This window comes from Haematobia irritans, chromosome 2 (genome assembly GCF_050003625.1).
Source record: "Haematobia irritans isolate KBUSLIRL chromosome 2, ASM5000362v1, whole genome shotgun sequence".
Classification (NCBI taxonomy): Eukaryota; Metazoa; Arthropoda; class Insecta; order Diptera; family Muscidae; genus Haematobia; species Haematobia irritans.
This window is the reverse complement of record NC_134398.1, coordinates 106,398,175-106,423,474: the sequence shown is the minus strand read 5'-3', so window position 1 is coordinate 106,423,474 and position 25,300 is coordinate 106,398,175. Positions and strand designations below refer to the sequence as shown.

Sequence of the window (25,300 nt, the reverse complement as noted above, 5' to 3'; positions counted from 1 at the left end):
TTGTTTATGTTAGTCGTCTTTATTAAATCATTAGTTATCGCCACGGTATGTTCGAGTTCGTATTGGACTCTCAATTTTTTGGTGTTGTTCATATTGATTTATGTCTAGCCTGGTGGCACATGAGAACACCTATGATGGAAGCGATTCGGAGGCGTTTAGCTACTGATTCTCTTCTGGGCTTGGACGTGTCGAAAACATCATTAATTACAATTCTTTTATTTAAAATTGAATTGTTTGATTTCCGAAAATTAAAATCAATGGCATGGCTAATGGTTTTGGTTACTCATTGAAAAACGTAGTAGGATTATTGCTATAAAGGGTGATAACGTCAAAATTTGGTCAATATAAACTTGACGTATTTCTTTCAATTTTGCATTTAAAAAACCTGAACACCCCTCATTTTGAAGGTGTGTGTGTGTAGAATGTTGCTCCTATTTTGATTCTGGAATTCACTCTTCAGTTGTCAAAATGCCGTAAGCAAGCTGGCAAAATCGCTAAAAGTTGCCAAATCAACCGTTACAAAGGTAATTAAAGTGTTTGGGGAAAGTTTGTGGACAGCCAGGAAGTCTGGATCGGGGGGAAATCGAAAACCGGAAGCCGCTGAGACGACAAAGAGAGTTGCCGGTAGTTTCAAGCGAAACCCTAACCTCTCTCTCCGAGATGCCGCAAATAAGCTGGGTGTATCGTCTACAACCGTGCATCGAGCCAAAAAACGAGCCGGACTATCGACTTACAAGAAGGTAGTGACTCCAAATCGCGATGATAAACAAAATACGACGGCCAAAGCGCGATCCCGGAGGCTGTACACGACGATGCTGACGAAGTTTGACTGCGTGGTAATGGACGACGAAACCTACACTGTTAGAAAAATATGTTTTTCATATGTTCCGATATAAACAAAATGTGTTTCGGGCATGATTTTAAACCACAATATATTTAAGTGCGAACATGTAATGTTCCTAAACTAACACTAAATGTTTGGGACACTTATGTTAACATGTTAGAATATATTATGTTTGGGGCATCAATGTTTCATAAAAATCATATGTGTGAATACAAACATATATAAATTTACAAATTTCGACTAAACATACATATGTTGTGATATTTTATTCAAAGCGACAGAGAGAGTATAGAGAGAAATAGAGATGGAAACCGGGAGAGTTGACGAAAGATATCAATATAACACAGCAAAAGAGTCAAAAGAGAACAATTTCTGTGAAACCGCTTGTATGTTGTTTCGGAAAACTGTTTTATGATAAGGCCAACAATTTGATATGTTTAAGTCTAAATATTATTTAATTTGAATAAAGAGAATATACATTCTGAACCAAGAGAATAGACATTTGAAAAACAAACAGCTTATGTTTTCGCCTTGAGAGCAGCATTTTATGTATGTGTGGACATGTGTTTTGTTTGTCATTTTGGCATTATGGGCACAATTTTTTTCTTGGTTCGTTAAAAGAAATCAGGGGTCTTCATAAAAATAACGAAAGGGCACTATACTCTTTTTAGAGTTGGGACAGTAAAATGAAATAAGGAGGAAATAGTGAAAAATTACACAGTAAAATGTAAAAAAACAAACTTTAGTTCCTCTTTATTAAAAAGTAGTCCACGAGGAGTTGACGGACACCATCAAATATAAAAGAGGGCATTAAGTTCGAGTTTTACAGCTAAAACAATTTAAAAAGTTTATTTTCTTTAAAATGAATTATTAAAGAAAAATAAAAGGAATTTTAGAGCGATGGTGTTAAATGCTACTAAAAAACTGTTCACTCCTAAATAAATTTATGTTTATATTATAAAATTATGTATGTATGTTTATACTCGACTCCACGTTCTTCTTTTGTTAGTTTTTGAATTCCTTCCAAATTTTAAAGTTTTGTACAAAAACAGTTTTTTATTACAAGATTGTTATTTTTGCAATAAAAAATAATATTTTATCCAAAAATCAGTCAATTTCTTTTATATCAAGCACTGTTACTGACTATAAATCTTTAATAACACACATTTCGAAGTTTCCTTTAAAAAAATTAATATAGTATAAATATAAATGTGTAAATTAAAAAAAAAAAAAAAAAAAAAAAAATGTTCGGTCGGAGCAGGGATTGCACCCACGACCCTCTGCATGCAAGGCAGACATGCTAACCACTGCTCCACGTGGCAAACAAATGTATGTTTCTGTTAAATAATGTTATGTTTGCATGGGCTCGTGGGCGCTGCAAACTATGCTATATAAATGTAACTTAACACGATAATTATCTACTGGTGACTATAACAGCTACGTAGCCCAGTGGATAGTGTGTTGGCTTACAAACTGTATGGTCCTCGGTTCGATTCTCCGTGCAGGCGAAAGGTAAAATTTAAAAAATTTATAAAAGTGAATAATTTCTTCAACATTATTTGTATTACAGAGAAAGGTTCCAATAACTAAAAAAATTCGTGGAAGTGAAAATTACGAGTATTTGGGAAAAATTCTTCCAAGCATATAATATTTTTGGCTCAAAATGCTTCCAAACATATAATATGTTCACATAAAACAAACATATTAATGTTTCGGCAGTATGCAATAATATATGTGCTTCCTGCAAAATATGTTTGGAACATATGTTAAAGAAGCGATTTTTTTTGAGGGTGTACGTCAAAGCCGTAGCCGTAACCTAACCTAACCTAAGGGGAAAGGTAGCAGATATTTTCAAGCACATAAAACTGTCAAAGTTCACAAAGAAATATCTGGTTTGGCAAGCCATCTGTACCTGTGGCTTGAAAAGCAGCATTTTCATAGCTTCCGGGACTGTCAACCAAGAAATTTACGTGAAAGAGTGTTTGAATAAACGTCTGCTGATGTTTCCTGAAGAAACACGATTGTTCCGTACTGCTAAGGACGAGCAGCAGTTCAAGGCAAACTGGCTTTCTGCGGCGTAGAAGGTGGACAATGTGGCTGTACAAAATCGGATGGCAGGTGTCAAGCGTGAGGCCCGGCAATTCGGATTTGGAAAAGCGAAAGCCTAACTGAATATTTTTCCTGAATTTTATACTAATTGAGCTTGAATTTGAATTTAATTTGATTTTTTAAATAAACGATTTCACCGATTTACACGCGTTTTCCCTTGACCAAATTTTGACCGTATCACCCTTTAATAGCAATAACTTATGTTTAAGAAAATTTTGTCGACTACAAAGCGTTTTTATTTCAACCAAACTTTTAATTTGTACGAAATGTTTAATGTAAGGTACTATACTACGAATTGACCAATTGCTAAATTTTGTATATCGAAAGCGCTGTTCTGTTGTTAGAGGTTTTTGAATTTAAAGCTTTTACCACCATTTTTTTACAACATTTCTATTTAAAAAAATCCAAAAACATATTCCATTTCGTTTATATGAAGCACTGTTCTTTTCTGACTTTAAATCTTTAATAATACACATTTTGAAGTTTCATAGCAAAAGTTTAATATAGTAGTGTGTAATGCCGGACATATTTTCAACAATTACATTGTTTCCGTTTCGAAAAGTTGTATTTTGAAGAAAGTGGCCATCTAAAAGGTATGTTTTTTTAATAAAATTTTCTTTATATTGCACTGAAAAAAATATTGTCGTGAGGCCAAAGATTTCATGTCCTTAACATACGAATGCAAATTTTGCTTAGCGTAGACGACGCATTTCTCTAATATATAGTTTTTTTTCTTGTCCAAAAGTCGATAAACTTTTCGATGAAGTTATGTTGTCCTTATATATAAGTGATTGGACTTAAAAATGGGTATCATAACATGAAAGAAACAATTTTGGGTTAAGGTCAACTTGACTTTAATAATTCAGAAAAATCCTTTAAAATTGTCTTTAAATTTGTTGTCTTTTTGCATCTTGACTACAAAGCAAAAAATCGTTCAAAAATAGTATATGTTTTTCAACACTTTATTTTAAAGACGGTTTTTACTTGAAACATAGCATAATTTCTACTGGAAATTATGCTATATATATATATATATATATATATATATATATATATATATATATATATATATATTTATGTATGTAAGTATATATATATATATATATATATATATATATATATATATATATATATATATATATATATATATATATATATATATATATATATATATATATATATATATATATATATATATATATATATATATATATATATATATATATATATATATATATATATATATATATATATATATATATATATACCAATTGACTTGATAGTTTCCACAGAGAATATATTTAATTCGCTAGTGTGACCTAATTTGGTTCAGATTTAAATAAATCCTCAATATTATTGTTCTTCCGGTTTATACAAATATGCCCAAAATACCCACATTTTACACAAAATTCTGTGATGATTTCCCCATATCGTACTCATATCCTACACACTGTAATGCCTGACTTTCTCCACAATGGTTGAGTTTTAAATAAGGCTTCGACTTGTGGAAATATCGCCCGACTTGCGCATGTAATATATCATAACCTACAATTGACCACATATCTTCAAATCGATTAAGATATACATATTTGAATATGGGAATATTCATAATTACTCCATACAAGGAGGGAATTGATATGGTAACACAAATTGTAGTGTACATAGTGGTGAAGGGTATAATATAGTCGGCCCGCCCGACTTTAGACTTTACTTAGTTATTTAATGTATTTTTATACAAAACTCAATTTGTTATGTTTTTTTTTATTGAAACGCATAGTTATGCATTTGATTTTCTGTTTTGTTTTTTTAATATGAAATAAATACTGTTGGTTTGTTTATAATAAAAAAATATTTTTTATTTTAATATTATCTTAATTTCCGAATTTAAAATGCAAGTGCCGATTTTTTCCGAAAAAAATTACGACTTTTCTTGAAATTTTATTAGCAGCCCTGATTGAACCTACGACCTTTTGAATGCTAGGCGGGCTTACTAACTATAGCACCACGATGGCTTCTTTCATTAATGTAAAACTATAGAGACGATTCTCAAACACTCTTACCTAGATAATGCTGACTGCAGATCACCATTTGTGCAAATTGGGCTAAGTCTTTCCCTTTTGACATGATTGCTATTCAAGTGCATCGATGATGATGACTGTATCTGCCGTTGTTGCTGTCCTATTGTGCAGGATGACGTTGATGATGTGGGTAATAAGGGAAGATTATGACTATGCACCTCATCACTGGTGCTGTTGAGAGAGTTGCCAATTTGAGTTTGATTAAGGACTGGAGTGTTGTTGTTGTTACTGTTATGATTGCTATTACTGCTATTACCATTGTTGTTGCTATTGCCATTATTGTTGTTATTATTGTTAATTGAAGAACAATTATTGTTGTTCACCATTGCTGCAGCGACTGCGGCAGCAGCTGCAGATGATTCCATAATAGCATCCTTTAGTGTATCAATTTGCGCTGCTGTTACTCTCGGCGACATTCGCTCATTTTTCACCTTTTCGAGATATAGATAGGCTGCTGCTGCCGCTGCTGTAGTAGTTGGCGTCACTGTCAATGCCCCTGTCTGTGTTATACTCAAAGCGTCCGGCGACGATGTTTTACTCTGCTCGCAACTCTTTTTCACGCTCTCGATGGAATTGCTATTGTAGCCACTGAGCATTAAAGATCGTTCGCTGAGCATTTTCTTATCGTTCACCGGCCTTCAGCAAATGGGATATGAATGTTCGTTGCAAACGTTTCAACAATACAACGGTGGCAATAAATCTTTGAGAATATTGTCTGAAAGTAAAGAGGGGAAAGAGCCAATTGTTACTCTTATTGGCGGTAAATGCATTAGCGTGGCTAGACAATTGTCATAGCGGGAGGGGATTGGGGGCTATAGCCCCCCGCCTCTCCAGCTACAAACTAATAGACTGAAGTTATATGTTAAATTAATGTTTTATTAATTAAAATGAATAAAAAAAAGACTTCAACATAACTAGCCAATTAATTTATAATAAAGCAAATAAAAGTAGTTCCACACCTTTTCCCAGCAAAAAAAATTGGGAGTTGTTATAAAGGCACAACTTTAAAAGCACTTCCAAAAATGTCCTCACAAAGAGTTAAATATAACTACACCGGAAGTGTTTTTATAACTCGTTTTTTTTTATATTTTTAATAAAAATTATTTAAATTACGTCGAAAAATTATTTAAATTATTCCATTCTGGAAAAATTGCGAATTTTTGAAAATATTTTAATTCAAACGTTTCATTTAAGCGTTAAAATGCATTCAAAATCATAAAAAATTATAAAAATTATTTATTTGAGAAAATATCACAAAAATTTTTAATTCACATTAAAAACACTGAATTCGGATCACACCTTAACAAGTGATGGAAATTCAGTGCAACGGCTGTTGAAATGGTGGATATCCGTTCTATTATATGCCCATGTTAAATTCATCGCTTCTGCGCCAATTTGGCACCACTTCCGGACTAGTTTTTTGGCGACGCTTTTTTTGCAGCGTTAAGAAGAAATTCATTTATGAAAGAATAGTTTAATATCAATCACTATTTTTTTAAATAAATCGACTAAAAATCTGACTAACCAAATTAATTGAACTCAACATAAATTTAAGAACTTAAATTATAAGTTCAACCACAGTTTTATTTCATAAATATCACACTTCAAACATTCACTTATAATAAAGAAACTAACATACAATTTAGAAGATAATGTTAGGATATAACAAGTATATACGGCCGTAAGTTCGGCCAGGCCGAAGCTTATGTACCCTCCACCATTGCGTAGAAACTTCTACTGAAGACTGTCATCCACAATCGAACTACTTGGGTTGAGGTAACACTTGCCGATGGCAAGGTATCTTAAAACTTCCTAACACCGTAATATATACCACATAGTCCATACGTGGTATATATTCAACTAAAAAAGACCGATTAAATATGTATATAATTAAGTTTAAAGTTTCTATAGAAATAAAAATTTGCCAAAATAAAATTTTGACAACATTTTCTATAGAAGTAAAATTTTGACAAAATTTTCTATAGAAAAAAATGTTGACAAAATTTTCTATAGAAATAACATTTTGACAATGTTTTCTATAAACATAAAATTTTGGTAGATTTTTTTTGGCTCGAGTGGCAACCATGATTATGAACCGATATGGACCAATTTTTGTGTGATTGGGGATCGGCTATATATAACTATAGACCGATTTGGACCAATTTTGACATGGTTATTAGCGGCTTTATACTAACACCACGTTGCAAATTTCAACCGGATCGGATGAATTTTGCTCCTCCTAGAGGCTCCGGAGATCAAATCTGGGGAATGGTTTATATGGGAGCTATATATAAGTATGGACCGATATGGACCAATTCTTGCGTGTTTGTTAGAGACCACATTATAACACCACGTCCCAAATTTCAACCGGATCGGATGAATTTTGCTCCTCCAAGAGGCTCCGGAGGACAAATCTGGGGGCTATATATAATTATGGACCGATATGGACCAATTCTTGCATGGTTGTTATCATATACTAATACCACCTACCAAATTTCAACCGGATCGGATGAATTTTGCTTCTCTAAAAGGCTCCGGAGGTCAAATCTGGGGATCGGCTTATTTGCGGGCTATATATAATTATGGACCGATATGGCATGGTTGTTAGAGAACATATACTAACACCATGTACCAAATTTCAGCCGGATCGGATGAAATTTGGTTCTCTTAGAGGCTCCGCAAATCGGGGGATCGGTTTATATGGGGGCTATATGTAATTATGGACCGATATGGACCAGTTTTTGCATGGTTGTTGGAGATTACATACTAACACCATGTACCGAGTTTCAGCCGGATCGGATGAAATTTGCTTCTCGTAGAGCAATCGCAAGCCAAATTTGGGGGTCCCTTTATATGGGGGCTATACGTAAAAGTGAACCGATATGGACCAATTTTTGCGGGGTTGTTAGAGACCATATACTAACACCATGTACCAAATTTCAGCCGGATCGGATGAAATTTGCTTATCTTAGAGCAATCGCAAGCCAAATTTGGGGGTCCGTTTATATGGAGGATATACGTAAAAGTGAACCGATATGGCCCATTTGCAATACCATCCGACCTACATCAATAACAACTACTTGTGCCAAATTTCAAGTCGATAGCTTGTTCCGTTCGAAAGTTAGCGTGATTTCAACAGACGGACGGACGGACATGCTCAGATCGACTCAGAATTTCACTACGACCCAGAATATATATACTTTATGGGGTCTTAGAGCAATGTTTCGATGTGTTACAAACGGAATGACAAAGTTAATATACCCCCATCCTATGGTGGAGGGTATAAAAACTCAATCTCATTACCATCGCAATATTTATACCCTTCACCACTACTGTGGTACATGGTATAATAAGTTTGGGCATTTGTATGTAACGCCAAGAAGGAAAAGTCTGAGACCCAATCGTTTAGTATACCGATCGTCTTAGAATTAAATTCTTAGTCCATTTAGCGATGTCCGTCCGTCTGTCAGTCTGTCCGTCCGTCTGTCTGTCTGTCTGTTCATGTATTTTTGTGCGCAAAGTACAGGTCGCAGTTTAAATCCGATCGTCCTCAAATTTGGCACAGGGTCGTTTTGGGGAACAAAGACGATCGCTATTGGTTTTGGAAAAAATCGGTTCAGATTTAGATATAGCTGTCATATAAATATTTATCCCCGATCTGGTTATAATTGGCGTGTTTATCAACCGATGTTCTTCACATTCCGTACATCCGAATATTTTATGAGTCTCGAAAAATAGAAATTTTTTACTAAAATATTATCCAAATCGGTTCAGATTTAGATGTAGCTCCCATATATATCCTTCGTCCGATTTAGACTCATATGGCAACAGGGGACAAAGTTTACTACCGATTTTCGTGAAATTTTGCACAGAGAGTAGAGTTGGCATTCTACCAATGCTTGGTAAATTTGATTAAATCGGTTCATATTTAGATATAGCTTCCACATATATCTTTCGTCCGATTTGCACTTATAAAGGGTGATACGGTCAAAATTTGGTCAATATAAACTTGACGTATTTCTTTCAATTTTGCATTTAAAACATCTGTACACCCCTCATTTTGAAGGTGTGTGTGTGTAGGTTGCTCCTATTTTGATTTTGGAATTCACTCTTCAGTTGTCAAAATGCCGTCCAAGCAAGAAGAGCAGCGTATCAAAATTTTGCTCGCGCATCGCGAAAATCCGAGCTACTCGCACGCAAAGCTGGCAAAATCGCTAAAAGTTGCCGAATCAACCGTTACAAATGTAATTAAAGTGTTTGGGAAACGTTTGTCGACAGCCAGGAAGTCTCGATCGGGGGGAAATCGAAAACCGGAAGCCGTTGAGACGACAAAGAGAGTTGCCGGTAGTTTCAAGCGAAACCCTAACCTCTCTCTCCGAGATGCCGCAAATAAGCTGGGTGTATCGTCTACAACCGTGCATCGAGCCAAAAAACGAGCCGGACTATCGACTTACAAGAAGGTAGTGACTCCAAATCGCGATGATAAACAAAATACGACGGCCAGAGCGCGATCCCGGAGGCTGTACACGACGATGCTGACGAAGTTTGACTGCGTGGTAATGGACGACGAAACCTACGTCAAAGCCGACTACAAGCAGCTTCCGGGATAGGAGTTTTATACGGCAAAAGGAAGGATGAAGGTAGCAGATATTTTCAAGCACATAAAACTGTCAAAGTTCGCAAAGAAATATCTGGTTTGGCAAGCCATCTGTACCAGTGGCTTGAAAAGCTGCATTTTCATAGCTTCCGGGACTGTCAACCACGAAATTTACGTGAAAGAGTGTTTGAATAAACGTCTGCTGCCTTTCCTGAAGAAACACGGTTGTTCCGTACTGTTTTGGCCTGATTTGGCATCTTGCCATTACGGTAAAAAGGCCTTGGGGTGGTACGCCGCCAACAACGTGCAGGTGGTTCCCAAGGACAAGAACCCTCCCAACACGCCAAAGCTCCGCCCAATTGAGAAATACTGGGCTATTGTCAAGCGGAACCTAAAGGAGACCAAAAAAACTGCTAAGGACGAGCAGCAGTTCAAGGCAAACTGGCTTTCTGCGGCGTAGAAGGTGGACAAGGTGGCTGTACAAAATCTGATGGCAGGTGTCAAGCGTGAGTCCGGCAATTCGGATTTGGAAAAGCGAAAGCCTAACTGAATATTTTTCCTGAATTTTATACTAATTGAACTTGAAAAAGAAATTTAATTTGATTTTTTAAATAAACGATTTCACCGATTTACACGCGTTTTCCCTTGACCAAATTTTGACCTTATCACCCTTTATGACCTCAAAAGCCAGAGTTTTGTCCTGACTTGCTTCAAATTTTACACGAGAGGCAGGTTTAACGGTGTCGTTATGTGTGCTAAATTTGGTTAAAATCGGTTCAGATTTAGATATAGCTCCAATATATATCTTTGTCCGATTTGGACTTATATGGCCTCAAAAGCCAGAGTTTTGCGCTGACTTGGTTCAAATTTTGCACAAGGAGTACGTTTAATAGTATCGGTAAGTGTGCCAAATTTTATTGAAATCGGTTCAGATTTATAGATAACTCCCATATATATCGTTCGCCCGATTTACACTCATATGACCACAGTGGCCAATCTTTTACTCCGATTTAATTGACATTTTGCAGGGAGTAGAATTAGCATTATAGCTATGCGTGCCAAATTTTGGTGAAATCGGTTCAGATTTAGATATATATTTATATATATATATATATATATATATATATATATATATATATATATATATATATATATATATATATATATATATATATATATATATATATATATATATATATATATATATATATATATATATATTATCGAGCGATAAATTATAAATAAACTTTTGCGAAGTTTCCTTAAAATTGCTTCAGATTTAAATGTTTCCCATATTTTTTTACTAACATTGTGTTCCACCCTAGTGCATTAGCCGACATAAATTTTGAGTCTATAGATTTTGTAGAAGTCTATCAAATTCTGTCCAGATCGAGTGATATTTAAATGTATATATTTGGGAAAAACCTTTATATATAGCCCCCAACACATTTGACGGATGTGATATGGTATCGAAAATTTAGATCTACAAAGTGGTGCAGGGTATAATATAGTCGGCTCCGCCCGACCTTAGACTTTCCTTACTTGTTTTCATCAAATCCTTTCCTTTCCCATGGCTTTTCAAGGTTTCTCTCTTATGTTACATTTGTCCCATAGGGTTAAGGGGTTTCTTTTTCTCGGACTTTTCCCATTCCCGGGAATGCGTGCATTTTTTTCGAATTTCTCGGGATCCTGGTTAAAAACCTGCTTTGATGTGGCATACATTTAGACATTTTAATAAATTAGAAATCTCCTAAAGATACGGTGGACAACTAACAATATACATTATGTTGATCTCTTACATCAGCCATATATCATACTAAAATACGAAATATTTTGTAATACAAAAAATGTTGACAATGCACTATGGCTCAAATCGCGATTTTAACGGCAAAAAGTCTAATTTGAACTTAAAATTTTTAATACTTTCTTGATGGGGTTACTAACGAACATACTCGTATTGATAGTAAAAATCAAAATAAATTGTTGATGCTGACAAAACTTTTAATATGTGGTAACAAGAGTAAAGCAGAGCAATTTTTTTTTAATTAAAAACTGTTTTTTAAATAAACCCAGCAAAAACTAGATAACCACATCTCATTACAATTGACATTACCAGGAGTAAAGCTGTCATTACATTGCGGAGAGTTATAATGACTAACTTGTAATGACAAAAATAAATACTTCTCGGTAATTTTCGAATTGTTATTCTCAAATTTTTAGGCAGTTGTAGTTAACGAATTAATGAAATAGAATAAATGATGGTACCATTAGCTACAACTATTCACATAATCGAGCACTTACATAAAAAATCAAAAAGAATATGTAATGTAACGGTAATTCTGAAAATTTTTCCGTTAAGAAATTTTTATCACAAATATTTCATAATAATTGTGTTTAATGACATTATCATATTATGTTTTAAATAAATGTTTTTTTTATACCTCATTCACATTACACTTCCAAAATGCGCTTAAACTAAATTTCAAATGCCATTTGCCTTATAAAAAAGAGACTTAAAATCCAGTTTTAGTAGATTTCGAACCTGTGAATTGGCTATTGGATATATTATAACGTAATTCACGAATCCAACTCCCTTAAACAACCTACATTTATTTCTATTTTAAGTGTGAAATTAATTTGCGTGTAATCTTATTGAGATTATTTATTAGATTTTTTTGTTTATTTATACATATTTTGATCCATTGTAATCGGCGATAGAAATCAATATTTTCGAGATTTGGTTGCCTGAGACAATAAGTGGCTATTTTGCAATCTTTGGTGTATCTACGAATAAGTCATTACATATTAGGTGATTATATGCTTTAAATGCACTACTTATTTTATGGCCGAAAGTATGCCTGGGGAGAAGTACTTTCCTTATAGGACATGCGTATGTAAATGTAATCCGAAGCGATGCCAATTAATAAGTGCTTATTAATTTTTAAATAGGCTTACCCAGCAAAAACTAGGTAACCACATCTCATTACAATTCGCATTACCAGGAGTAATGCTGCCATTACACGTTGCATTACATTGCGGTGAGTTATAATGACTTACTTGTAATGACAAAAATAAATATAATGCCTAATAATTTTCGAATAGTTATTCTCAAATTTTTAGGCAGTTGGCTTAATAAAATAGAATTGAAAGGATTGAATACTTCTTAGTACGAATGAACTGAAATATTTTTCTATGCTAAGTGTTATTCGTATGAATGATAAGCTTTCTATAATAAAGGAAGTCAGAGTTATCATTTTATAAGAAATTTTACTAAATTTGGTTTTAGTTTTTGTTCGGTTTTTGTTCATTTTTACGAATGCTTTATCAGTGGATAAAATTTTCTTGTTCAGTAGTAAATTCGTATACCCTGCGAAGAAAACAGTATTAGTAAAATGCCATAAATTTTTTGTGATTCAATCACGAAATTAATTGATACAATTAATTTTTAATTGATCAAAGAAATGTTATTAATTAATTAATTGATACTATTATTTTTGTGATTGATTTTTATTTCAATTAAAAAATTTGTTGAATAAATTAAATTTTTAATTGAATATTTTTTAAAACTCAAATAAAATTTTAATTGGAAAAATTTTCGTGAAATTTTTTTGTGGGTAGTTAATGAACTATTCCTAACTGCTTTCAGTTTAGGATTTTTTTACTGAAGCAACTAAATTTTATTATTTCACACAATAACACTAGTTTACAAAAAAATAAAAATTCATGTACACTTAATGAAAGGCAAATTTTCTTATGTATTTTGATCTGCTGAATTCGAAAAAAACTTAAAATTTTTTTTATGGAACGACATTTTTCGGTCGATTTTCTTCTAGTTGATGTTATTACTTACGTTAGAGTATCACCTATACGATCATGAACTTCTCTTCCAGACGTTTTTTCAATGTTTTATACTTTTCTGGCGGAAAAGGTCCTTTGTAAATTTTTTGAAAATTTGGCTTTTCGCATCGAACATTTTTAAACCACTTAACTTATCACAGATACAATTATACCCGATTATTCGTCATCTTAATACCTTTCATTTTAGTACCAACAACGATATAATCGGACATTTTTAACTCGAGATATAATTTGTTTAGAGAGAAAAGAGCGAAAAAATAAAAATAACAGGATATCTCAAAAACGAATTCAGCAGATCAAAATACATAAAAAAGGTCGGCTCTCATCAAGTGTACATTTTCAGTGTAAACTAGTGTAATTTAACGTAATGCAAATAAAATGGCTAATCTAAATGGATGAATATTTTTTCCTTTAGTTTCGAAGGCACTTTTTTCTGGGTGTAGTGCTCCTATTACACCATTACTCGCCATATTTTGATCCATTGTAATCGGCGATAGATATCAATATTTTCGTGATTTGGTTGCCTGAGACAATAAGTGGCTATTTTACAAGCTTTGGTGTATCTACGAATAAGTGATTACATATTATGTTATTATATGCTTTAAAAGCACTACTTATTTCATGGCCGAAAGTATGCCTGGGGAGAAGTACTTTCCTCCTAGGACATGCGTATGTAAATGTAATCCGGAGCGATGCCAATTAATAAGTGGTTATTATTTTTTAAAACGGCTTACCTACAAGATTACCGGGTAATGAGAGTTTTTGCTGGGTACCTACAAGATTACCGGGTAAAGAGAGTTTTTGCTGGGAATATTTTATAAACAAAAAACATGTAAATATGAGTTCAAATACTCAATGTGAGTAGTTTAACGAAATACAAATAGAATTAGATAAATGTTTGTATTTCGTAGTTATTTTCAGGGTTTTTTGTGTGTACTCTTTTGTGAAATTTTGAAGAGTTTTATCGTTTTGGTGGAGTAAAACTAAAAATGTTTTGAAGTTTCATTGGAAATTTGATTGTTTGTAAAAATTTCCAGTTGTATGTCATGGCAAAACTATATGTCGAAAAGCCAAAATCAAATAGCAGTGGAAACGGTGATGAACAGAATTTTTCGCACGAAAGAAAGAAGAGCATTTTCTCGCAAGGACCTTTTAGCATCTTTTACTGGTATCAGTATTGTTTTTTAAAACATTTACACCCAATCCTAATTGCTTTCTCCTCGGAATTTGAAAATAGTACTCAAAAGTCTCGTCGTCATTGGAACCAGAGCAGTTCAACCGAAGATAAATTTAAAGATTTTACCTATGAAGACTATATCAGATTCTGGATTTATAAGAACCATTTTTGTTTGACTTTTAGAGGAATCATTAACATCTCTTGTAAGTGTGCAAGAAAATTATAAAATAACGTCTTGATTTGAAATCTTAAATCTGTAGATTTTCACCCGAGAAGTAAAATCTGGAAATTTTACATTGAGTTTCAACCAATTTTCATGATCAGTGCGCCTTCTATACCCTCAAGAAGTGAAATCGGTCTATATGGAGGCATTACCAAATGGACCGATACAAATTTAATCCGATACACGTTTTTGTGACCCTAAAATACCAGAATTTTACAATTTCAGGCAAATCGGATAAAAACTACGGTTTCTAGAAACCCAAGGAGTTAAATCGGGAGATCGTTCTTATGGAGGCTATACTGAAATATGGACCGGTATATATGGGGACTATATTAAAACATGGACCAATATAGCCCATCTTCGAATTTGACCTGCCTGCAGACAAAAGACGAGTTTGTGCAAAATTTCAGCCATTCACCATTGCTTCATTATTGAAGACTGTAGCGTGATTACAACAGACAGACAGCCAGCCAGACAGGCAGGTTATATCGTCTTAGAATTTCTCCCTGATCAAGAATATATATATATATATATATATATATATATATATATATATATATATATATATATATATATATATATATATATATATATATATATATATATATATATATATATATATATATATATATATATATATATATATATATATATATATATATATATATATATATATATATATATATATATATATATATATATGTATATATATATATATATATATATATATATATATATATATATATATATATATATATATATATATATATATATACATGGGGGAACGACAGACTGTGCGAGAATATAGGCTCTCTTACAATTGCAGGGACGAGAGAGATAGGACTGACCGAGATTGAAACGAAGGGATATGACAATTAGAAACCAGACAGTAATTAGAGTTAGTGTTGTGATCTCGTCGTGTAAAGATGTTCGAACGTTAGACGGACGTTCAGTCGCTGAGTGCACATAGTGAATTATTATAAACCTTAACCATAGACTTAAACATTAATTTAAGAAATCAGCACTAAGTTTGTAAAATCCTCTATAAACAATAAATGAATTAAACCCATTGAGGAAATCCAGGGTTTTTTACTTAGTGCAGAGTGCGATAAAACCAACCCACCACACTACATTTGGGGGCTCAACCGAACCGGCTGTTCATAAAGTGAAAGACATTATTTTAAAAAGCATTTTCTAAGGTTCTAACAGAAATCAAAAGTATTGAACAATTTAAATAAAAAGTTGAAAAAATAATTCTCAACCTTATTTTTGGTGAACTTAAGACTTAAGTGTACAAAATCAAAAGTGCCCAAAAACAACAACATAAGTGTGCAGAGTTACGTACAATATCAAAAAAAAAAAAGAACTCTAAAAGAAAGAACACTGCAGAGACAAGTGACCAAAGTCAGTGGAAGGTCATAAACAATACATGAAACAAATAAAAAGGAAAAAATCAACCGTTAACTCAAAGAGTAAAAACAACACAACACTAGACTCGAAGCAGAGAAACAGCGCACTTTGCAACTCAAGTAAGCAGCGCACATCAAAATTTTGCCATTAGAGTTTGGCGACATTTGCAGCAAAACGAAAATTGATGGAAGCTAGACGACACACAGCTATGTGGGCACACTGTACGTCACAAGCCGAGTGATCTGTTTCAATTCCGAATTCGAGTGAGGGCATACGCCGAATTGCAAAATTGGAGTTAATGAGAAGCTAATGAGGAGTATCATCTTAAGCAGAGGCAGAGACCAAATGTGTCAGCATTCAACCACCAACTTGAGTAGATAAGTAGATAATTTTATTTACTTCTATGTTTGTACGTATGTAGTCTTTATATTACATATTAACAATCGATGGCTGATAGGTGCGAGTAAAAATATTTTGAGTAATCATTTAAATCGAGTAAGCCGAGGTGTGCGACTTATTTTTATTTATGGAGTTTTGAGTAGAAATATTTCGGTGGAAATATTCAAATATTTTCTTATGAAACAGCTGAGTGCAGTTTTGTAGATGGAATATTTTTGCGAAAATATTCAGGCAGATGTGAAGTAAAGCAACTGAGTGCAGCTTTACTATGATTCTGTGAGAGTAATTAGGTGAGAAGCAGCGTTGCCATTTTGGTCCGATCGGACCAAAATTGGTCCAAAAGATTTCTAATTTTTAAATTTGGTCCGATGGTCGGTCCAAACGGAATTTGGTCCGTTTTGGTCCATTTTCATAAATTTGGTCATATTTATAAATTTTTTCTAGTATTTAAAATTTTTATCACATATTCAATAGTATCTATGCACTGAAAAAAATATTGTCGTGAGGTCGAATATTTCATGTTATTAAATACGAATGCGAATTTTGCTTAGCACAGTAGACTAATTTCTCTGATATAAAGTTTTTTCCTTGTCCAAAAGACGATAAACTTTTCAATGAAGCCGTTTTGTCTTTATAGTTAAACGATTCGACTTAAAATTGGGTATCCTAACATGAAAGAAAATTTCATTTTACTTAAGTAAACTTGGCTTTAATACTTCTGAAAAAAATCTGCAAAATTAATGAAATCATCTATAGTATTGTTGAATTTTTGTATCTTGAGTATAAAACTAAAAAGCATTTAAAAATATATGACCATAGCAAAATAATTTATTGAAAGTTTATCTAAGGAATTTATATGGTAAAAGTAGGCTAGAAGTTTTCTTCAACTTTTTTGCATATGAGGGATATATTTTATCACTTTATTTTAAAGTCGTTTTTTATTTGAAACATAAAATAATTTTCCCTTGTAGTCGACAAGGACAAAGACAAAATTTATGGAACCGTGAATGTTTTTTGTTTCAGTGTGGAATTAGATACAATTTCAATCACAGAAAATCGAATGAAAATTTCGCGTTTTAGGTCTTGGGTCAGGTTTTATATTTTTTGGACAATTTTAACGCCAATACTCGAATGTCCACAAGAAGTGGAATATTAAGATTGAGCTATAGAAGAATATGGGCCGATATGGACCGGAAGTTTAAATCAAATTTTTGTAATATTGAATTTCGACTTTTGATGTCAACTAAAATTGACTTTAAAATTCGACCTTTTCAAAAAGTCTATTTTCTCAAAATTTAAAACAAGTTGATAAGTCGACGTTTTGATTACTATGTCAGCCGCTAAATCATATCAGTCCTTTCTGGTTTACCTTACTTATATTTAATAAAAGTACTATGTACAACAATAAAATACGTTTTAAGGCATTTTTCTTCGAAATTGGAAATTTGGTCCGCTGGAGGGAATTTTGGTCCGATTTTGGAAAAAATTTGGTCCAAAATATAATTTCGTTGTGGCAACGCTGGTGAGAAGTTCAAAGATAAATAAAAGTTAACTAGAGTAAGGGGTACTTGTTGTTTGTTATGCTGAGTGCTAAATGACAGATGCATTGTTAATCTTTTATTTACTTTTGACACCTAATGGAATTTAAGAGAATTGAATAAGAGTAAGCCTGGAGGGTTTTACGCTTATAATTTAAGAGAGTTAATTTTGTATGTAAACTGAATTTTGTATGACTTTTGTAATATTGCTATTTACGATATATTAAGAGGAAACCATCGTATAATACTTTAAGAGAATTTATTATACTATTTTAAATTTTGTGCTTTTTACTATTGAATTAAAACTACAGTCGACTCCGCTTTACTGAAACGTTAAAAATGCAGCCATTTAATTTCAGTTATCCGAAGTTTTTGCTAAAGCGGACTACGGATAACTGAAAAAAACTTCCAGTAATGCGAACTTCGGATAACTGAAAAAGTTTCAGTAAAGCGGACTCCGTATAACTGGAAAAAAATCCACTCAATTTCAGTTAACCGAACTTATGACCAATGCTATGTACATAAAATAATAAAAACAAGGTGTTTGATTCCGTCACAGGTTTGTGTAGGAAAATTGGAATTCATACCTGCGACATATTTGCTGTATAAAACACCACTTTGCAATCGCTATTGATTTAATATCAAACCACTTTAACGTTGAATTTAAATTTAATGAGTTGATCGTTTTGTTTGTAAATAATATCAGCTGGTCAACATGTACATTAATTTGTATAGATGTGCCAGAATGCTCCCACAAAAATTTCAGTAACCGATAAATCCGATAGAGGGAAGCATTTGCATTCAAATGCATCTTGTATTATACCAGATGCAGTGTGCCATCTACAATTTTACCTTTCAGTTGATTTTATTTACAGAGTGATTTAAACTGTTTTGAAAGTGCCATCTTCACTTGAAATAAAGCGTTCTCAATACGGAGAAGAAAATGTACTCTCTCTCAATAGCGAGAATGTGGCATTTTCAGTAAAGCGAAGTCATACTAATGTGACGAAACTCATTTGAACACAAAAAACTTTTCAGTAATCCGATTTTTTCAGTTAAGCGGAGTTTCACTAAAGCGGAGTAATTTAAATGAAATGGACAGAAAAAACAACTGGGGAATGCGATCGATTTCAGTTATCCGAGGTTTTTCAGTAAAGCGCATTGCGCTAAAGCGGAGTCGACTGTATATTTTTGTAGAAATTTAATATTAACTTTTCAATAATTAAATTGAGAACCAAATATTTTTTAGCAAGTGTGCAAAGCGACTGTAAAAATGAAGGCGTCTGAGATTTTAGGGTTGAATACTGAACAGTTGAAAATTAAATTAGACGAATTTGATTTGCCAATGACGGGTAATAAATCGGCTTTGCAGGACAGATTGTTAAGGTATTTCAATATCACCAGGGAAGAATCCACTAAAGAAGAGGACAAAGTGGGTAGACAATTGAATGCAGGTACAAGAGACATTTCGGACGAAGATACAGACGATGACGAAGAATTCAATGAGGCTGAAAGTTTAAGGAAAGAAATGGTTGATCAAAATTACGCAGGAATTTTAGATGAAGCGCTCAATGTTGAAACAGAAACAGTTGACCGAAATCGTTTTAGAAATCAGGTGATGAATTCTAGAAAAGCTTCGACGTTTTCAAATGTTCGTGTAACGGAACAGTCTGGGCCAACATTTTCTTTAAGAGACATCGAAGACTCCTTAGCAAAATTTTCTGGTGAAGGTTATCCAAAGGAATGAAAATGATAAGAAATCTATTGCAAATGTGCATACTCTTACGTCATTAGGAGCACAACCAGAGAGAGTCAAATTTATGTTGTCGTCAAATAGAATTTTCAAAGATATCGTAGTTAAGGGATTTCAAATATCTGCTATTGTTGATACAGGAAGTGACATCAGCTGTATTCGAAATGATATAATATTAATGATGAATGACATCGAATTAGAACTAGAGACAAAAACTTTAGTGGGTATAGGACAGAAAGATATAACTACTCTTGGTTATTTTACAACAACGGTAAAATTAGATGACATAGACGTACCGATGAAATTCCACGTGACAAGGGAGCAAGATATTCTATATTCGGCCGTAATTGGCAATGATATTGTAGATTACGTAAATATTTCTATAGATGCAAAGGGGGTAACATTTTCGTCAAATAATGTCAACCAAGGACCAAATAATGGACCAAAAGTTGCGCCAACTCTAGAGAAAGAAAATTTTAATGAATTTTTTGAAGAGTTTGGTCAATTGTGTATTTCGTCACAATTTGATGATTCTGAGAAATACGATTTCGATTTACGTCATTTGGGTGTTAATGAGGGAAAAGCTATTATGGATTTGGTGAAATTTTATAGGCCTCAGAAACCAACAAATTTTCCAGTGAAAATGAAAATTATTTTAAAGGATGAAATACCTGTTAGCAGCAGACCTCGTATAATGTCGTTTGCTGATCAGAAAGTGATAGACGAACGAGTTAGAGAATGGTTGAGAGATGGAATTGTTAAGAGGAGTTGTTCAGAATATTCATCTCCTGTGGTACTCGTTACTAAAAAGGACTCAACCAAGCGTCTGTGTTGCGACTATCGCCAGTTAAACGAAAAAATAGTGAGGGACAATTTTCCAATGGCCCTGATAGATGATGTTCTTCAGCGGCTACAAACAGAAAAAGTTTTTAGTACTTTGGACTTAAGGAATGGATTCTTCCATGTCCCAATAGAGGCAGATTCTACAAAATATACCTCATTTGTGACCCATAACGGACAATTTGAGTTTTTGTATGTACCTTTTGGCATATCGAATGCGCCAGCAGTTTTCTGTAGGTACATATCAGCTATTTTTCAAGACTTGATTCGAGATGGAACTTTAGTGGTCTATATGGACGATATAGTAATTCCATCCATAGACGAAGAAGAAGGAATCGCTAAGTTGGGAAAAGTTCTGAAAGTGGCAGAGACCAATGGTTTAGATATTAAATGGAGTAAATGTCAGTTTTTAATGAGGAAAATTACATTTTTGGGATATGTAATTCAAAATTCGACTATATTGCCTTCGAGCGAGAAATTAAGTGCAGTTAAAAACTTTCCACTGCCGAGGGATGAGAGGGGCATTGAAAGATTTTTGGGTCTAACTTCATATTTTAGAAGGTTTATACGGGACTATGCAGCGATAGCCAAACCGCTCTCAGATTTACTTCGTAAAAATGTTAAATTTAGAATGGGGGACGACCAATTACTGGCTTTTGAACAACTTAAGGCGGCATTAGTAGGAGCTTCGGTTTTGCGATTATATAATCCGAAAGCTACAACAGAAGTGCATTGCGATGCCAGTAAATATGGTTATGGCGCTGTCCTTCTTCAAAAGGACCCCGACGACCAACTTTTACATCCGGTAGAGTACATGAGTCGCAAGACTACCCCGGCAGAAGAGAAATACCACTCCTATGAGTTAGAGGTTCTGGCCATTGTAGAGGCGTTGAAGAAATGGCGAATATTTCTTATGGGGATTAAATTTAAAATCATAACGGATTGTAATGCATTTACGTTAACAATGCGTAAGAAAGACGTTCCCTTAAGAGTATCAAGGTGGGCACTCTTTCTTCAAGAGTTTGAATACGTCATCGAACATAGGGCAGGTTCGAGAATGAAACATGTTGACGCATTGAGTAGGGTATCATGCTTATTATTAAAAGAACCACTCCAGCATCGGATAATGCAAGCGCAGATGAAAGATGAATGGATAAAAGCCATTCGAAAGATTTTGGAGAAAGATAGTTATGAAGATTTTTACATTAAATTCGATATTCTTCACAAAGATCCCGTCAAGGAACAAATAGTGATTCCATCGAACATGGAAAAGGAAATAATAGAAATGGCGCATAGAAATGGACATTTTGCTTCGAAGCGTACTAAGAAGATTGTTGAACGAAATTTCTATATTCCTGATATCCAGAAAAAGGTAGAAAATGTAGTGCACAATTGTGTCGAGTGTATAATGATAGAGTCAAAGCAGGGTAGAAAAGAGGGTCTTCTAAATCCAATCGATAAATCGGATCGACCACTTATGACATATCATTTGGATCACGTAGGGCCCATGGAGACGACACATAAGCAGTATAATCACATTCTAGTAGTAGTGGATGCTTTTTCAAAATTTGTGTGGTTGTATCCCACGAAAAGTACAGGGGTTAGCGAAGTAGTAGATCGGTTGAAGAAACAAGCAGCTATCTTCGGAAATCCAGTAAGATTTATAACGGATAGGGGCACAGCTTTCACATCAAACTCATTCAAGGATTATTGCGAACAAGAGGGCATACAACATTTGTTGATAGCAACTGGTGTGCGGTCAGGTGGAGCGTATTCACAAAATTATTGTACCAATGCTAGCTAAAATGTGCTTGGAAAATCCTCAAAATTGGTACAAGCATGTTGATCGAGTTCAACAAATTATTAACAGTTCTGCGCCAAGAAGTACCAAAGGAACACCTTTTAAAATTTTGACCGGCTTGGATATGAGAACGAAAGAAGCACCACAAATAGGTGAAATGTTGGAGGAAATGCAAATAGCTAAATTGCAGGCCGAAAGGAGTAATATTAGAGAAGAGGCACTGGAAAATATATTGAAAATACAAAAAGAAAACAGAACTAACTTTAATAGGAAGAGAATTTCAGAAAGAGAATACAAATTGAATGAATTGGTAGCCGTTAAGCGTACTCAATTCGGGTCAGGTCTCAAATTAAAGCCAAAGTTCCTAGGACCATACAAAGTAGTAGAAAGGATGAAGCACGGTCGATATGAGGTGGAAAAGGTAGGTGAATTTGAAGGCTCCAGAAGATATACAACTGTCGCCGAACATATGAAACCGTGGGAGAGTGCATTCGGGGCGAAAGCACAACCAGGACGGCCGATTGTGGGAACGACAGACTGTGTGAGAATATAGGCTCTCTTACAATTGCAGGGACGAGAGAGATAGGACTGACCGAGATTGAAACGAAGGGATATGCACATAGTGAATTATTATAAACCTTAACCATAGACTTAAACATTAATTTAAGAAATCAGCACTAAGTTTGTAAAATCCTCTATAAACAATAAATGAATTAAACCCATTGAGGAAATCCAATGTGTTTTACTTAGTGCAGAGTGCGATAACACCAACCCACCACACTACATATATATATATATATATATATATATATATATATATATATATATATATATATATATATATATATATATATATATATATATATATATATATATATATATATATATATATATATATATATATATATATATATATATATATATATATATATATATATATATATATATATATATATATATATATATATATATATATATATATATATATATATATATATATATATATATATATATATAAGTTTGTCATTCCGCTTGTAACACATCGAAATATTTATTTCCGACTATATAAAGTATATATATTCTTGATCAGGGAGAAATTCTAAGAAGATATAACCATGTCTGTCTGCCTGTCTGGCTGGCTGTCTGTCTGTTGTAATCACGCTACAGTCTTCAATAATGAAGCAATGGTGAATGGCTGAAATTTTGCACAAAGATGGGCTATATCGGTCCATGTTTTGATATAGTCCCCATATATACCGGTCCATATTTCAGTATAGCCTCCATAAGAACGATCTCCCGATTTAACTCCTTGGGTTTCTAGAAACCGTAGTTTTTATCCGATTTGCCTGAAATTGTAAATATTCTGGTATTTTAGGGTCACAAAAACGTGTATCGGATTAAATTTGTATCGGTCCATTTGGTAATGCCTCCATATAGACCGATTTCACTTCTTGAGGGTATAGAAGGCGCACTGATCATGAAAATTGGTTGAAACTCAATGTAAAATTTCCAGATTTTACTTCTCGGGTGAAAATCTGCAGATTTAAGATTTCAAATCAAGACGTTATTTTATAATTTTCTTGCACACTTACAAGAGATGTTAATGATTCCTCTAATAGTCAAACAAAAATGGTTCTTATAAATCCAGAATCTGATATAGTCTTCATAGGTAAAATCTTTAAATTTATCTTCGGTTGAACTGCTCTGGTTCCAATGACGACGAGACTTTTGAGTACTATTTTCAAATTCCGAGGAGAAAGCAATTAGGATTGGGTGTAAATGTTTTAAAAAACAATACTGATACCAGTAAAAGATGCTAAAAGGTCCTTGCGAGAAAATGCTCTTCTTTCTTTCGTGCGAAAAATTCTGTTCATCACCGTTTCCACTGCTATTTGATTTTGGCTTTTCGACATATAGTTTTGCCATGACATACAACTGGAAATTTTTACAAACAATCAAATTTCCAATGAAACTTCAAAACATTTTTAGTTTTACTCCACCAAAACGATAAAACTCTTCAAAATTTCACAAAAGAGTACACACAAAAAACCATGAAAATAACTACGAAATACAAACATTTATCTAATTCTATTTGTATTTCGTTAAACTACTCACATTGAGTATTTGAACTCATATTTACATGTTTTTTGTTTATAAAATATTCCCAGCAAAAACTCTCTTTACCCGGTAATCTTGTAGGTAAGCCTATTTAAAAATTAATAAGCACTTATTAATTGGCATCGCTTCGGATTACATTTACATACGCATGTCCTATAAGGAAAGTACTTCTCCCCAGGCATACTTTCGGCCATAAAATAAGTAGTGCATTTAAAGCATATAATCACCTAATATGTAATGACTTATTCGTAGATACACCAAAGCTTGCAAAATAGCCACTTATTGTCTCAGGCAACCAAATCTCGAAAATATTGATTTCTATCGCCGATTACAATGGATCAAAATATGTATAAATAAACAAAAAAATCTAATAAATAATCTCAATAAGATTACACGCAAATTAATTTCACACTTAAAATAGAAATAAATGTAGGTTGTTTAAGGGAGTTGGATTCGTGAATTACGTTATAATATATCCAATAGCCAATTCACAGGTTCGAAATCTACTAAAACTGGATTTTAAGTCTCTTTTTTATAAGGCAAATGGCATTTGAA

The 25,300-nt window shown here is 33.4% G+C and overlaps 1 protein-coding gene across 2 annotated transcripts in view; it reads right to left on the bottom strand.

Annotated features, from left to right (window-relative positions):
* The window catches only part of Samuel (SAM-motif ubiquitously expressed punctatedly localized protein), a 532,479-nt gene that overhangs the window by 350,386 nt on the left and 156,793 nt on the right, over positions 1 to 25,300 (bottom strand). For both annotated transcript variants that reach the window (XM_075295802.1, XM_075295803.1), the window contains exon 2: positions 5,014 to 5,746. In XM_075295802.1, coding sequence (XP_075151917.1) covers positions 5,014 to 5,648 — 635 coding nt within the window. In that variant the 5' untranslated portion in view covers positions 5,649 to 5,746. The remainder of the gene's footprint in view (positions 1 to 5,013; positions 5,747 to 25,300) is intronic.